Below are 18,679 nucleotides of genomic sequence, written 5' to 3' on the forward strand. Positions count from 1 at the left end.
GTAGGACACAGAAGGCTGATTACTTACTTGTCCCTAAAGAAAATCGATCAGTGAAACAGATGTGTAATATATCTGCGCCTTACCCCACTAGGGGACATGGGACTTCACTCAAAGGCGAGACAATCTGCCCTCATGACACTATAAATGAACATGGATATGGTAAAAAGTATCTATCATATTTATCTTTCTGTTAAATGCAATTAAGGTTCAGCTGTGAAAGCGTAACAGACAGTCAATTGTCTTGTAAACTCACTGTAAAAAAAGCTATTGATAGTCAAATCTAAACACTTTTTATTGCCACGGAAATGCATGAAGGACGCTAGAAACAGGATTTACTATAACCTAAGCAAGCGTAACGTCTTCCGAATACACAGATAAAGCTTTTTATGTATAAAAAATAGTGTACATTTTATCCTGAATATAAAAAACTCAAACTATATTGTGCTGCTCTGTGAGGGTGATTGTACTGTATCAAGGCTGTATGCAAAATCGGTTTGTATTAAAAACTTAAAAAGCAAAACAAAGGAGTTGGTCAGGTAAAGGAAATGGAATAATAATATTTCATTTAAGGGCCGATTTTTCAATGCTTGGATAAAACTTATCCGTCCAATAAAGTATTACACGATAATATTAAAATGTCACGTAAACTGTCAAATACGGGCAATTAGAATACGTTTTTAAAATAGTAGTTTTATACATTATTCGACGAATAAGTTTTATCGAAGCATTGAAAAATCGGCCCTAAATTAATCAGGTAGGTCGGTGGTAGAAATTCCTTCTCTTTCTATTTACTGCCTGTCTTCTGCACTAAACGCTATTAAAAATACTAAGTGGTAATAATATATGATGAACTACTAATATTATAAAGCTGAAGAGTTTGTTTGTTTGAACGCCCTAATCTCAGGAACTACTGGTCCGATTTGAAAAATTATTTCGGTGTTAGATAGCCCATTTGTCGAGGAAGTCACGCTAAGACCAACAGGAGTGGAGCAACGCGGGTGAAACCGCGGAGTACACCTAGTAGTGAATACGTCTTACATTTAAAATGATTTAAAACACGACTAGGTAAATCTATTTAAATGATATTAAGTTAGCTTAATTCATCTCCGCTAAGATTAGGAAAACTTAAAAAAAAGAAAAAAATTCCGTAGACAACTCAGGATGCCGGGCCGAGCAGATAATATTTTCATATTCTCATAATCTGATTTATAAATATATAAAATATTAACAAGGACGAGGGATTCTAAATTACAAACAAAAAGAATATAAACAAGATTGCCTCTCCGTCTCGATTGGCTCCACGCATTCCTTTTTTGTTGTTTTTTGAGGATAAGCACAATATTTCCATACTTTTTCGCTTAATGGCCAATTCTTAATACCTTGATGCCTTATAACGTCTTAACTTTATTAAGTTACCTAAGTTAAAATGAACTTGCTTCTTTAGAAACAAGAATACGTTGTGTAAAAGTAAAAACATTTATTAGGTACTTAAAAAAATATTCGAGTGTCTTTGACAATTAAACCTAACACTAGCTGCGCTCCGCGGTTTCACCCGCATTACTCCGCTCCTGTTGGTCTTAGCGTGATGATATATAGCCTATATTATTCGTGGATATATATAGCTTCCGAATGGTGAAAGAATTTTTAAAATCGGCCCAGTAGTTTATGAGCCTATTCATTACAATCAAACAAACAAACAAAGTTTTCCTCTTTATAATATTAGTGTAGATTAAAAAAATATTCGAGTGTCTTTGACAATAACCTAACATTTAAAGGTACTAACTTTTAATTGCACGAATGTTCTCCGACTCCCGAGGTTTCTAAACTTACTGATTGCCAAACTCGGTTTACTGGTTTGAAATGATGCAGCGTGCGTTTATTTGCAAGAAAATTAGAAGGTCGATTGTCGACATTTTAGATATACTAAACATTTTTATTAATAAGTAACTGTAAATGATTGATGCATGATGAACTTTGAGATCTGTAGAAAATGATGCATATTAAAACCAAAAATGAACGAAATTTTCATAAACAGTTCCTAAGGTAAGGCAAGAAGAAGTAATAGTGAACAATGTAAGATGATACTATCAAAAGTTTACATATTATAAATTTTAAAATATAAATCCTGTATTTTATTATTTATTTTCACGCAAGAACTACTAAACCGATTTGGTTTAAATTTTAGATAATAATATAATAAACCCTAAAAAAATAAATCAAAAGAAGATACAGTATATAAAATAGTATCTAAAGAAAAATACTTACCTGTACTATTTTGAGATCACATTTTTTATTTTTGTTTGTTTTCGTGATCGAAGTTTATTTTCCCAATCCAGAGTTCAGATTAAATTTATCCGTCGAATATTTTAAAACATATTTTTTGTCATTAAGATGAAACAAATTGAGATTTTATGTGAGATACCTTAATCCGGTTTAATATAACCCAAAAAATACACTTCTTTTATCTTAACATGAATATACCTAATAAAATTAAGAGGTAATATTATTTCTTAACTGATAATTTTATTGTATACTAGCTGCTCCGCGCGGTTTCACCCCCGTAGCTCCACTCCTGTTGGCCGTAGCGTGATATTATATAACCTTCCTCGATAAATGGGCTATCTAACACCGAAAGAATTTTTCAAATCGGACCAGTAGTTCCCGAGATTAGCACGTTCAAACAAACAAACAAATAAACTCTTCAGCTTTATAATATTAGTATAGATATAGAAATTTAAATATGTAGTTTAAAATACTAGAGCTGTATCTTGACTTGCTCTACGTTAAAAAAATAGTTACCAATTTTAGTTTGTTTATTCCGAAAGTTATGTAGGTAGTACCTAAAAAAAATGTGTGCGTGCGTGTACTAGTGTACACACGGGAGAAGTGAAACTTCTTTATGGCCTTATTTTTCAAAAAATAATTTACTATATGCATCTTTACAGAAATACGTCAATCACGCGTGGTAGGGATAAAAACAAGATGGCGCGTAACGGAAAAATGTTACACTAAATTTTTTTCCAACCCCGATAAAGAAGTTTCACTTCAAAAACATTTTATGTTAAAAAATCAATGGTTATTCGAAAAAGAATCTGGTCTCCTATAAAATCTAGTTTATGTGCTTGCCTAAAATCTAGTTATTGTTCTTGCAACGATGCTTAGTTCCTGCGTAGAACCTAAGATTTCCTTAGATTTGCGCTTGGTTCTACAAAATTTTTCCATCAGTCACTAATGCGTATGTGACATCTACCCCATACGGCGCGGGGAAAGGCATCATATTATTTATGTAAATTCCGTGTACACATTATGTATTAGTACATAATAATATTATGTACTACAAGGCAATGATGTTGTATGTGTATTTGCTTTTCTCAAAATATGTTCTATATTTTGAGAAGAACAAGATACAGGGATGTATCACTTTGAGGGAAAAGTTTTTATTTTATTTTCTTATCTATTCATAACCCTGAAAATATTATCCTTTATCTTCGCATTTTATAGTACATATTTGCTTTACATTTTGACCTCTGGACATTATGTTATTGTAGATAACATGAAAACGTATTTTAAAAGGAAAAAAAAATAAAATTATAGAGTATGAAGTTTTTGCGTTTGCATTATATTTTATAATTATTATGTTACACTTTATATTTTGTATTGGTTATAAAAATGTTTTTACAGTTCAATAGCTCTTTTCTTCTATTTATTAATATTTGTGTAATATTTTATTCACTAAGTTTATTTGTTGAGATCGTTCATAGTTTTTAGTAATAATCTTTTTATTTAGTAAAGTATATTTAGAAATTATTGTAGCCTAGGAATTCCGATGTTATTCCAAAATTATATACAGGTTTTTATGTTTACTTTATACATTTTAATTAATAGTGATTATACAATAATGATGTATCTAGTTTATACTAATTGAAAATAAATGAAGCTGACATTGGCCTTACGTTATTACGTAACCCACCCTTGACCCCTAAGTTAGAAATATGAAAAATATTTATAAATCATTTATTCTACAGGTTATTTGTTAACAATGTTTATTTTTTATAGGCAAAGATTGTTGTTATGACGTCAAATTTTAATTCACTATATATTGAACACGCAATATGTTTCTTAATAAATTAAGCTGAAGAGTTTGCTTGCTTGAACTCCATAATAGCTAGTCTGATTTGCAAATTCTTTCACTCTTAGCTCGCTTATTCTTTCACTCATAGCTCATTTATCGAGGAAAGCTATAGGCCATATAATATCATCACGCTGACCAATTGTAGCTATAGATAATATAGCTACCTGAGCCAATGCAGTATGCATTTCGTCAATAATATGAAACTTTTTAAAACAACATGTATTTAATTTAGTACATACCATTTTGCTTAACATGGTAACCTGGTACCTTCACAAATCATGAGGATATTGAAATTATTATCTTTCTAGTATTAATTGCTCTTGTATTTCGGTATTTAATAAATTCTTTACTCACTGAAGGTTATTAAAGGAATTTTCTCGAAAAACAGAGTTTGTTTCTGTTTATATATAATACGGAAACGTAATTGGAGAATTCTTACTCAAAATTCGAGAGGTTGAAGCAATAATATTTTTTTCGAAATGCAATTAAAGATTTTATACTACTTCGGTCATTTAAAATTCCTCAGTACATGAAGGTTGATAAAAGAATTTTCTCGAATAAATCCTTAACATATTCGGAAATGTAGAGATTTTTACATAAATCATTTAAGGTTAAAATTAATTTTACAAAATATGTATTTAGCTATTAAAAATTCTCTTGTCACAGTGTAAGTAACTTAAATAGTCCGAAATCAGAAATGGCTTGACTGGTTTTTATGAAATTTTTCATCCATTGGACTAGTAAAATTATAGATGCCTGGCAGAGATGGCTTAGAGCCATAAGGCCGCCATTTGTACATTTAAATCAATTAATAATCACTATACATAGAATAAAACAAAGTCGCTTTCTCTGTCCCTATGTCCCTTTGTATGCTTAAATCTTCAAAACTACGCAACGGATTTTGATGCGGTTTTTTTTAATAGATAGAGTGATTCAAGAGGAAGGTTTTAGTTTATAATTTATTAGGTTTTAGACAAAGCGGGCGAAGCCGCGGGCGGTAAGCTAGTGTACAATAAAGAATAAATAAATAAATAGATTTGTATTTCGATCATTTCGATCATCAATGGAAGTTTTTTTCCATAAAATCTAAAAATAACATCAAGGTAATTAAATTTTCTAGAAAAAAAAACATATTCCATAAAGGTTTACGGAAATATGTAGACGGCCTTGCTGGTTGGGACACACTATGAAGTAAGTTGTTGGTGCAACCACTGGTTTTGAGAGGACCGTTATAAAAGTTCACAGCAAATTTACACTTATTACAACATATTAAGGTCGATAATAGCGTGTGTAGTTTTGTGTAGTAATATTCGGTACTAATCTACGGGTAAATAGAATTTGTAATGGCTTTTGATTGGATGAATGAAATATGCATGAAATAAGCGATTTTAATGTTAATGGCCCGTGGGTTAAAACTTAAAACCATCTTGATGGATTTGGTGGCTAGTTAACTAGACTTTATACATAAATAACTAAGATTAATTTTAAATTAAATGAAAAGTAGCAAAAATTAATGTATATTAGGTTTTTTGACATGGACAAACTTATGTCAATATACCTATTCTAGTTCAAGATATTTACAGTATTTATGTAAATATAAATTAATTTATAATATTTATGTATCAGTTAAGTACAAACTTACAAAGTAGTCCTTAACAATTAAAAGTTCTTATTAAAATTCCCACCTTTCCTGTAAATACGGTAGCTTAATTCTTGAAACTAAAAATACTATAAGTAATATAAAAATAATTATTGAAATTACAATTAAAATTATGTTCATGTTTATCTATAGGTAGTTTATATTATTAAGTTTCCATTTAATTTAACAAAATCAATATATTGCATAATTCTAATATAATTATTTACTGCAAGTGTAGATTCAATATAATTTTTGTACAAATAAAAATAGCGATATATATTTTTTAAAAAACGATATCGCAACGGGCTTAAGGCTTTGTCAGATAGGACGCGTATTTTAGCGCTGCGTAGTAGCGCTACAGCGTCCTGTTTTAACGTCGCGCGAGGCTTCGTCAAACAGAACGCTTTAGCGCGCGCTAGGACACAGCAATTGATATTATTAAAGCTGCATGTTGTTTACATAATTATTACTTACGAACAAAACAAGGTACAGCGATATTAACTCCGGAGTCGGAAGAATTTTTTACTTGCCAGTTTCATTAATTTCTTCTCCGATTTGTGCCCACAATTTTGCCTTCATTGATATATCTTTATAGTTTATATGAACTATCCTTCGTATTATATAAGCATGGATATTTTCTAACCAATTCTATCAAATTTTCGGTCATTATGCAGTATTTTATTATTATTTTACGCCTATTAACTCCGACGCTAAAATAAAATTTGTAAAAAAATACAACACCCGACGTTAACAAAGCGACAGAGCGTTGCGTACTGCTAGCGCCGGCGCTCTGTTTGACGGTATTCTACGATGGTAGTAGAACACATCTTAGCGTCATATCGCGGCGTCAACTTAACGCTCTGACGCGCGCTAAGTACGCGTCCTGTCTGACAAAGCCTTTACTATGACGTATTACTACCGGTAAAAATAAGGTATGGTATTACATGCATACTTTATTTTTACCGTGTGAATTTTAATTATTTCGAGAAATATCGATCTGTAAATAACTGTTCATAATTTCTGAATAAAAGCTGTATATTTTTATTGATTACAAATTCAATACATAGACCTTAACCTCTATATATTGACTTGAAGACTAGTCTTTTAATTTAGCAATTATAGACTAGCTAGCTTACTGCCCGTGGCTTCGCCCACTTTATCTAAAACCTAATAAATTATATACTAAAACCTTCCTCTTGAATCACTCTATCTATTAAAAAAAACCGCATCAAAATCCGTTGCGTAGTTTTAAAGATTTAAGCATACAAAGGTAAATAGGGACAGAGAAAGTGACTTTGTTTTATACTATGTAGTGATTAGTGGCATTAAATCAGAAAGAGATCGACAGTACCAAAGCTATGTATTAACACAGATAATATTATACAGGGTGTCCCACTATTGGTATACTAAGCGCGAAGGAACTTGTAGTTTTGCATACACTGATCACGTAAAAAATACTTTAAAAAAAATTACGTCCAAAATTTTTTGCTAAATTTTTCCTGAAAATCCATGTTTTCTTCTCTAGCTTCGCGCAGCCGGCATATACCTCTTCTCTAATATGAGCATTTTATCTATGAAAACATAATCTTAAACGATAGCTCACGTGCTGGTGGCAAAGTTGGGTGGCTCGCTTGTTATGGGTGTACACATAGAGTTTTAAGAATTCATCTATTTGAAAAAAAAATGCGTCTGGATTTTTTTAATTATTTTTTACGTACTCAGCGTATGCAAAACTATAACCTCCTTTGAGCTTAGTATACCAACAGTGGGACACCCTGTATAGTAGTATATACTAGGTAGTATATATTTTTATAGTCCAATTATAGCTTTCACGACTTTTCCGAAGACCAAGAAACCCACATTGAAAATTTTATTCCTTAATGTACAATCTTATTTTTAAATTTTATTACAACTATGTTACATGTTTTAAACGTTATTTTACTCTATATTAACAAATAAATCACCTTTTCCAGAGAGCAAGACACCCACACAAAGAAGTGTGTTGCCGCAGCGGACAAGAATATTTGCCGTCGATGCGGCGGCGACAATCTGGGCGGCTTGGTCCCCTGCATCTGCGAATATCATCAGTTAGTATTGTATTTATTAACGAAAAAGAATAAACATAAACATGGATTAATGGATATAGATAATATCTCACGGCACATTTACATCAAACGAACATAGAGCTAAAGCTAGAGCAAGAGCATTCTTTCGTGATCTTTTAAACGATAAAAACTAACAAAATTAATTATATTTAATTATTATAACTAAAACTAAAGGCTAAATAAACACTTCAACTTTGACGAGAAAAAAATGATACGATAAAAAATAATGCGCACTGGCAGAAATAACCAACCCAAAAAATATTATTATAATTTTGAATTACCATAACTTAATAACAAAAACACATTACAAATTTTTATTTGATAAAATTCCATATCACTACATAGTATAAAACAAAGTCGCTTTCCCTGTCCCTATGTCCCTATGTCCCTTTGTACGCTTAAATCTTTGAAACTACGCAACGGATTTTGATGCGGTTTTTTTAGGGTTCCGTAGCCAAAATGGCAAAAACGGAACCCTTATAGTTTCGTCATGTCCGTCTGTCCGTCTGTCCGTCTGTCCGTCTGTCACAGCCGATTTACTCGGAAACTATAAGTACTACAGTGATGAAATTTGATGGGAATATGTGTTGTATGAACCGCTACAAAAATATGACACTAAATAGTAAAAAAAAGAATTGGGGGTGGGGCCCCCCATACATGTAACTGAGGGATGAAATTTTTTTTTTCGATGTACATACCCGTGTGGGGTATCAATGGAAAGGTCTTTTAAAATGATATAAAGTTTTCTAAAAAACATTTTTCTTAAAGTGAACGGTTTTTGAGATATCAGCTCTCAAAGTCGTAAAAAGTATGTCCCCCCCCCTCTATTTTTATAACTACGGGGTATAAAATTCTAAAAAAAATAGAGGTGATGCATGCTAATTAACTCTTTCAACGATTTTTGGTTTGATCAAAGTATCTCTTATAGTTTTTGAGATAGGTTGATTTAACTGTAATTTATTATATTTGCTGCTACGGAACCCTTTGTGCGCGAGCCCGACTCGCACTTGGCCGGTTTTATTTAATAGATAGAGTGATTCAAGAGGAAGGTTTATATGTATAATAACATCCATTAAATAGTGGAGAAGTACTGTTATTTTTGAGGTTTCTAATGTGATGTCGTAAAAAATTACATTGTTTCCGCTTATATTGCAAACGCAGGCTGAACCCTACGAGTTTTATCAAAATAATGTACTAAGTATTATACACATTAAAAAGGTCTACAGAAAAGTCCGCGATGGTATATGTCTATCTCTTATGGATAACCCACAATAACATTTTTTTGTCATTTACTTTTTACGACAAATAATAGCTAATTTTAGAAGCGATTTTCACCAATACAGCATTAATCCTTAACCAATTAAATACCTTGAATACATTGTTCATTTAATATAGATCTATATGGCACTTTACACCGTATGATTTAAGTGAATATTTTCGAAGATATTACAGATTTAAAAATTGCGGGACGTAGCGTTTGCGGCGGTACCGGCCGGCCAGGCCACTATGTTTTTATATTATACTAGCAATGCCCTGCGGTTTCACCCGCATAGATAGCGATATCGTTACAGTGAAAAGTCTACTATAGGTCGGACTATAGGTTTAATTTTTAATCACATGAAAATCACCTTTACCCCGTCCCGCACTACGGCCTTTTTTTTTTGTTTTAGTGGGGAAATCTTTCATAGATACCCTCGGCCTCCGGGGGAGGGGCCATGGGTTATGTCGGATTCCTACCGACCAAAACCCCACTGTGTTCCGTCAAGACGCATATTGGTAGAATTCCTCCGTGACCCCCGCACTACGGGCTACGGCCTGCTCGAACAGTATACCTACTATTTTCTGTAGATTGACACTTTTAAAAATTCGTTATATCTTTTGAATGGAATATCCAATTCTTTTCATTTAAAAAGTATTTTGCTGGTATTGAAACAGTCTATTATAAAACATCATTTAATGGGATAAGGATTAATATATGTGTATGGATAACATGGTTGATTACTGTCGGCACTTCTATTTACTTTGAAAACGTAAAAAAGTTGTTGTAGTAACATAACTACTGAAGATGGACATATGGTATCGCGGACTTTCTTGTAGATATTGATCCATTCTATAATACCGTAGAACATTTTTTTGTTCTATCTTCAATAGATTCCGCAGCGCACGCGATGACAGAAGTTTTATTGAGGATTTTTTTACACTTTGGGTTACATTATTGCATTTTTGGTAAGGATCTCTAATTTTTTTGAAAATGCAATATAGCCTATGTTGCTCAGTAAAGATGCAGCTTTCTAATGGTGAAAGAATTTTTGAAATCGGTCCAGTAGTTTTTGCGTGAAAACCATACATACATACATACATACATACTTACAAACTTTTCCTCTTTATAATATTATTAGTAATTAGTAATTAGTAGACATCGGATTATATGCACTAACAAAATGCCAAAATATGCATGCAAATATGCAATAAAAAAGGCCGAAATATGCACTAAAAACGACTGATATGCCTAAAATATGCACAATACAAAATCAAAAAACCTTTATTATTTTATATATTTAAATCAAAGATTGTACAAATACAGTGAAATTTTCATGAAATTTAGTATAGTTTTTGTGCCAATATACAATTAGGCATTTTTTGCACAAATTTGTGACGTTTGTCACCCGCGAGCCCAGTGTTGCCACCTTAGACCTTTCCGGGCTAAATCTAGCCCTTTTTTGGAATTCAACCCATGTTTTAAGTTTTAGGGTAATCTAGCCCTATTTTGAATAGCTCAAAATTTACTTAAAATGGAGCCCATTTTGTAATTTTTCGCCATTTTACCATGCCAAAATAGGGTTTGTTTACTCGCTGAGCGTTCTGATTGGCTAATAAAGGTTAGTCGACCAATCAAAACTCCCGTTACTTAACGAAATATGCACTTTTGGGGAAAAAGGCTAAAATATGCACTAACGCCGTAATTAGCGAGTTTTATGCATTTGCATATGCAAATATGCAAATGCATATAATCCGATGTCTAGTAATTAGTATTAGTATTAGTATTAGTATATTAGTATAGACAACGTTCACAGCTGTGGTTCACAGTTTTTCTGTAGTGTATTAATTAGTATCAGCATTGCACCCGTGCGAAGCCGGGGCGGGTCGCTAGTAGTACATAATATATTTAAGCTGTAATAAATGAAAACCTGCAGATATAATATGCAGAGAGATAACATCAAAGTTACGAGTTTTTCTCATCTTTTTGTTCTTATGCAGAACCTGCTTAGGCGTCTGGTATTCCTTAGAAAAAGAAACAATTTTTTTAACCAGGTCATCAACTCCATTATTTTTACGAATAAAAATAAGCAAGCTTCATTTGACTTGATACGTTGTGACTATGGTTGTGACAATGAACCACGATTAGCGCAGTGCTAAAAACATTATTTTGCAACAAAGATTTTGGATCCAACAATTGCATATTTTGAAATGCTTGTTTATCTCTCTAGGAAAATAATAAGAACATCAAATAAGAATTACAAATGTTGATTCATGCCAAAACAAATGCACATTTCAAATCTTTCCCGATAGTTATTGACAAAACAATGTTATGATTCAAAAGTGCTTCTAGAACAAGTCTAATTTAACATAATTTATTCATTATTTCTAATAACCAACAAACCTGTTTTAAAACTGCTAATTTATGCCTCTTCCAGACCTGTCAAGTTCGAATCCGGTGCGTGGTTCCTGCGACAAGTGCAGCGAGCCATCAGCCTCATGCCGTGGTCATTCAGTACTGACAAGCTGGAACAAATAGGTAAACATAATATAATTGAACGTGGAAGATAATATTTATATGGACGGATGATGATGATATGTAATATCATTTATTTTGCGCTATCCCACGACCTTCATACATTTCCTTTCCTACCAGGTTGCCTGGTAGAGATTGCTGTTCAGCAATAAGGCCGCATTTTGTACAAATGATGCCTTTTTGTGATATTGTTCTTTTTTTCTGCTTTGTCCATTCATGTTTGTACAATTAAGCGTAATAAATAATTAAAAAATAAAAGATGATGTTTATTTTTATTTTAAATTTTCTTATTTTTATTTAAAGATGGCATTGAAATATTTTTCATTAATTTAAACTTACAGGTTTTTTTTATCATAAGTTTTTTTGTAATTCAGTTAGTATCCGCTTACAAAAACAATAATCAAGTTTTTATGACTCAAAATACATTTGTACATTACCCGTAATTAAAAATATTTTTTGTGTTTTTTATTACTTAGCGTAACAATATGGAAATGTAAAGACAAGGCGAATACTATAAAAAATATTAATACTAAAATTTTATGAAATTGTTGCATCTTTTGATAACAACTACGCCTTAAAAAGATAAAAGCAAAGCGATTTCATGTAAACGTTTCTCGCCCAAAATCTAAAGGAAAAATCATTTACATACGCAATCCCATATCAAATTATCAAATACTTTTAGTATGTAAGATTCTTTATACAATGTTGTTTTCCTACTTATTCTATTTATTAAAGACGAAGAATGCGAAGGCGGAAGCGAGAATCAAGATCTACACAACGTACGAGAGTTCCTAGAAGCAATATCAGCTAAATTAGCTGGAGGACCTCTTGAGGGTACGAGGGTCGCGCCACTCTATGATCATCCTGCTTGTAAGTACATTTTTTATTTCAACGCCATCTAGCGGAACTTGTTCATACTAATATAACAAATGGAGTGCTTTGAAAGCTAATGCGATATTTTTACACGCCTTCCATATTTATCCAGTCCTAGAAGCTCATGAGATCAATTGCTTACATTTAATTAATTTGTTTTAAAATTGATACTACTTAACTTTAACAATGTTTAAATGGTGTTACAATAACGATTTAAATTCCATTAAAAATATTATCACAGAGCAGTCCCTAACAACACACTAACTAGACTTAATTTTAAAACGGCATTATTTCTGCAGGAGTGCAGGAAAGCCATTATGGCAACTAATAGCGCCTTAAAGTTTTATAGGGTGTTCAATAATACATAATGGTAATAATACATAATCTAAAAGGAAAAAATACTCAGATATTGGCATGTTTGACCGCCATCACGCCGCCGTGCGCGACTCGCTTGCCGCTCTCTCCACCGCGCTGCAGGACGCGCTCAGACGTAAGCTGGCATGCATGCGCATGGATGCAGGCAATTATGCACATGTTTTGATGTAGGAAAGCATGCGCATGGGAGTAGGTAGCACATGCATTTAAATGTTGATGTAGAATAGTACGTGCATGGGAACAGGCTTGCATATGTATGGACCACTGATGCATTTACACTCACTCATCACGCATATGCATTGAATTTTTGATAAAGGCTAGCATACGTGATGCATAAGTATGAATTTTTGTTTACCTATTCGTTTATTGACAAACTAGCACGCATGGTCGACTGCTGGCTTAAATTAGCATACACGACGCACGAGATTGGACATGCATATAGGTACACTAGATTGTTGTAGTAAACCAGCATGTATATTCACAATATTTTTGACATCCATACTTAATATTATAAATGCGAAAGTAACTCTGTCTGTCTGTCTGTTACTCAATCACGCCTAAACTACTGAACCAATTTGCATGAAATTTGGTATGGAGATATTTTGATACCCGAGAAAGGACATAGGCTACCTTTTATTGCGAAATATGTACCACGGGCGAAGCCGGGGCGGACCACTAGTAAGCTATAAAAGCTAGCAATCCTCTCGAAACGGAGCACGCACGCATGCATTTGCACTTGATTGCTGTTTGCACTCTGTATGATATATTTTATTTATATCGGTGATAAGTGTACGAATTCACTTTTTATATTTTGTTTTACTTTTATTTGTACCTACCGAAAAACAGATTATAATACAATGGTATTACATATACAATGGTATACGGAATGCCGTATCAGATAAAAAAATAATTCTTCGAACTAAAAAATGACCAAATATTTTTCAATTTTTTTATCATACCATAACAACCTATTACTTAGACCTTTGCTCATGAACTAAAAAAATATTCGTTACAAACTTCAATTAACAAAATGGAACAAAAAAATATTTAATACGCAGAATACAGGATCCGCGAGTTCATTGCCTCGTAAGGTAATAAGTTAGCACTTTATTTTTTGCTTCGATCCTGTCGTAATTTTTTGTAATAACTTTGCGTTCATCACATGTAAGTGTGACGTCACCTTTATCTTAAAAACAATTTTTATATTAAACTAGCGGTCCGCCCCGGCTTCGCCCGTGGTACATACTATTTACGTTTTCTCTACATAAGAACCATCCTCGTACTTCAAGGAATACAAGGTTCAGCCGTTCTCGAGTTATGCGCTTACCAACACATTTTGCGATTCATTTTTATATATAAGAAGAAGAAGATAACTTTAACAGCAACAAAAAGAAGAGCTTTAATCGAATGGCGTATTGGCGTATATCGTATAACAAGTAATATTTCCCAGCCCACCCTACGATACTACATATTTCTACCGAATTCCAGTGTCCTATAAGGTCCTATTTTAATAATTAATAAAATAAGAACCTAGATATGTAAGTATTTACATTCATATACATACATAAATGCACACACACACATATTATGTCACTTAAAATGCGCTACTTACAAATACAGGGTGGACCAAAAGTCCGTTTAAATTTTAATCGGTAGCTGCAACAAGCAGCGACAACGGGTTGGGGCGGGAGAGGTACGTAGTGCTAGAGCGGTCTATGGGAATTCAGTACCATGGAGTTGTTCAGCGACAAGCAACGAGCATTCTGTGTGCGCGAGTACTACCGCAACATCGATTCTTTCACGCTAGCGCAACGAAAATTTTGCGTTCATTACAACATACGGCGTAAAAATGAAGCTCCGTCAGTTCAATTGATAAGGAAATGTGTACAAAAGTTCGAGGAGACAGGTTCAAGAATGAATCAACCACGATCCGGCCGACCTAGAACATCAAGAGACCCCGAAAACGTAGAGCGTGTAAGAGCGTCTTTTCGTGAAAATGCTGTTACAGAGAATACAGAGCGCTATATTGCCATTCTACAGGACTTTTTTACACCAGCGCTACAGGAATTCGATGGTTTTAATCAACGAACGTGGTTTCAGCTAGACGGGGCCACATGCCACACTTTAAATGACTCGCTGTTCGTGAAATTTTTGGACAAAAGGTGATCTCTAAAAGATGTGACATTAACTGGCCGCCTCGTAGTCCGGACCTACCCCAATGGATTTCTTTGTTTGGGGATACCTTAAAAGTAAAGTTTTCAACAGTAATCCGGTGTCTCTTGATGAATTAAAAGTCAATTTTCGAATGGAAATGAGAATTGACATTTCACGAAACACTTGCGAGGCCATCATTGAAAATTTTCGCTCCAGATTGCAGCAGTGTAAAATAGTGAAGGATCACATATGGACGATGTGATTTAAAAAAATAAAATCCCTATTTATGTATTTTGTAAATAAAAAAACAGATTTCATCTTACTTAAATCGTTTCTTCTAAATTATCGTTTGAAATGTAAACGGACTTTTGGTCCACCCTGTATATCGCGCAAAGAAAACAATTACACAGATAATAAATCATACTACAATAAATATTCCATTTCCGGAAAAATATCTTGTATTACATGTCGGATAAAAACAATCTGACATTTCCATCCACATTTCTATCGGAAGGAAACATTACATATTACCTGTACATATTACCTACACGATATAAAAAGGTCACATACCAGTTCAAACATCTTGTAACATCCGCTTCAATAATAATTAAATAATTAACGAGCAATACTAGTATAGTATTATATTATCTGTGGCAATACCGAGGCACAGATAATATAATTGTCTTAAGGTGTTACCGATGAAGCATACCATCACCAGTTGAGCGGAAAAGATCATGTGCAGTGCAGAGGGCATTGCCATAATATATATGTACTTCGTTATTAACACTTCTTGATACTTTCATAATAATATAAAGGTTGATCTTTCCTTGGCTTTTTGTAGCTCTACACAGACCGAGCTGCTTCGCGCAGTGATTGCTTCACGAGGCTGCTTGCTTGTGTGGACCAGCCTAATCAATATTTTGTCAAAAATACAACATAATTAAACTAATCGTTTGTAATAATTAATAACGTTAATTAGGTTCTGAAGGACACATTCACCTTCTTTACATTATTTATAAAAAATAATACTTGTACTTAACGATATTTTTATTATGTATTATTATAAAGTAGGTATATTATTTTTTCTTACAATTCTGCAATGTAAGGAGATCATTACTGCAACTTATTTCTATAAACACGCAAAAGTTATGTTCAGTTGGCACGCGAAGGACTCGCGTATAAATCTATTCTTTTCTATTCTTCTTCAATTTTTCATACTTATAGTCATGGTTTTGTAGATGAAAATGAGTGTTTATTTTGTAAGCAATAATCACATAACATAATTATTTGTATTAAAATAAAAGGGAAATGAATCTTTGCTCTCGTAGAGCGAGCATAATATTAACAAGCAAAACTTGCCGTATTTCTTCGAATTAAATGAAAGTTTTGGAAAGAAAATATTTTTACTAAATAACAATGTACCTATCAGCACTTAATTTATAATTCTTTATTTCTGGGCGTAGTCTTCATGGCTCTACATACAGTACACATATATTTTGGCAATTATATAAAAAAAAACCACAATAAACCTATTATACCATTACTTATTTTACAAATTACTCAACGTAGCTAAAACATACATGCTGATTCCGAGTGTCAAAATAAATTAACAATGCGCCAATCTTGTTACTTATACCTTGTTACTTCTTATTTACATAATGTTATTTATCACCTGTTGTTAACAAAATAATACGTATAGAGTTTAACTTTAAGCCAATTCAATGCAATGTATTGGAAGAATCATAATTTCAACTTTATTTTGTTCATTTTTTAAACAGCTAGTTCTTAATAATAATAAGTCATGTATAATAATAATCGCTTCTTGCCGATTTCGGCTACAGCGACTGCTATGCATCGTCAATACGGTGGGTCAACATTGCCCTGTCGTGTGCTCGGAGGTGGCTGATGTAGCCAATTTTGGCGAGAATATTATCGTCATGTTATATGTATTTTATTAAAAGTCTTATATTTAGTACGAAAATAGACGCCAAACATATTGCCACAGTTTATGTCTCGATTTTTTGCTACGCAGAGTTATTACTGATGAACTCAGAAATTATTAACTTGATTTTTAATTTATCTAAGATTAAAATTGACTTTATTTAACGTGATATAAACTTACGCCAAATCAAAGAAAACATACGCTACGAACCATTTGGAAATTCCGATTAAAAACAAGAGTCAATAGCATGCAGCAGCTTATATTACGAGAATAAAAACGGCCAAGTGCGAGTCGGACTCGCACACAAAGGGTTCCGAACTATGGGGACCCCCCCCCCCTTAATAAATATATTTTTTTATTAGTAGTATCTGTTGTTATAGCGGCAACGGAAATACATCATTTGTGAAAATTTCAGCTTTCTAGCTATCACGGTTTATGAGATAAATAGGCTTCTTTTGGGTAGACCTGCTCCTAAATAGATCGCATCACTGCTTTACATCAGGCAGGAATCAGGATAGCGGTCAAACGTCTACCTATTTAATATATAAAAAAAAGATACAACCTGGAGACAGACAGACAGACAACGAAGTCTCAGTAATAGGGTCTCGTTTTACCGTTTCGGTACGGAACCCTAAGAATAGTGAAGTTTTGTATGAATATAGTACCCATGTGCAGTTATATGCAAATGTGGATAGGTTTTTATACGCCCATAAAACTCCTGGCCAGGCCGTTTTTATTGTATTCACTGGAGCGTGGGATAGCAAAATATAATTGCGAAAAAAGTAAAAATAACGCATAGTGCCGGCAAAAGAAAGCCACTTTAAAGCTACGTGATGAAATATGGAATAAACTTGAAATAAGTGTCGATATTTGAGCACCTATTTATACAATTTTATGTCCATTTGTTCTATATGGATTTTATGAGTTTTTTGGATGTAGAGATTGAATCTTGAGGATTAATCTAAATATGTAGGTGGAAAGTTTAAGTCGGCATGGGACTAACTTTATACTTAACAATAAATTACAAATAGGTATTCAATAATTTAATACTTTGGTAATTTAGAACATCTGTTGTTTTTGTAACTTTGATATTCGGTGTAGTGTTGTATAACACTACACCTTAATATTTACATATTAATTATATACTAATTTGTTTGCTTGAACGCGCTAATCTCAGGAACTACTGGTCCGAAAAAAACTTTCGGCGTTAGATAGCCCATTTATCGAGGAACGTTATAGGCTACATACATAATATCATCACGCTACTGATGATAAGTATGTAGTCAACAGGAGCGGAGCAATGCGGATAATACCGCGGAGCACGGCTAGTCATTGATATCATGTGACAGAATTAGCAACGCTAAAACGTAAATAAACACATAAACAGTCGTATAATTGTATCACACTGTGAACAATTGTAATAGAAATTGTTTTATAATTGGCCTTTCCTTTTTGTTCCATATATCGATGAAATTGCGATAAGAAGTTTCAATTATGAGAAAATGCAGAGACATATGCTATGAGACTGCGGGACAATAGTGGAATCTTTGTGAATAATTTCTATACTTCCATATTATATTATAATATTGTTTAGAAATTAAATACCTTTCAAAGATTTAAATGAGAGTCTGTCCGTGTCTAAAAAATATTTAAAACGTCTTTAATT

General features: G+C 33.0%; 1 protein-coding gene across 5 annotated transcripts in view; it reads left to right on the forward strand.

Moving 5' to 3' along the window:
• M7BP (Myosin-7a binding protein) overlaps positions 1-18,679 on the forward strand; it is a 102,551-nt gene that overhangs the window by 42,652 nt on the left and 41,220 nt on the right. For 4 of the 5 annotated variants that reach the window (XM_089695988.1, XM_089695986.1, XM_089695983.1 and 1 more), the window contains exons 3-6: positions 7,745-7,858; positions 11,572-11,672; positions 12,405-12,539; positions 12,949-13,032. In XM_089695988.1, the coding sequence (XP_089552114.1) occupies positions 7,745-7,858; positions 11,572-11,672; positions 12,405-12,539; positions 12,949-13,032 (434 nt within the window). The remainder of the gene's footprint in view (positions 1-7,744; positions 7,859-11,571; positions 11,673-12,404; positions 12,540-12,948; positions 13,033-18,679) is intronic. The other variant, XM_089695982.1, reaches the window with a different exon arrangement.

Source organism: Colias philodice, chromosome 6 (assembly GCF_061535455.1).
Source record: "Colias philodice isolate Cphi_HAF_F1 chromosome 6, ilColPhil1 Martin Lab GWU primary, whole genome shotgun sequence".
Taxonomy (NCBI): domain Eukaryota; kingdom Metazoa; phylum Arthropoda; class Insecta; order Lepidoptera; family Pieridae; genus Colias; species Colias philodice.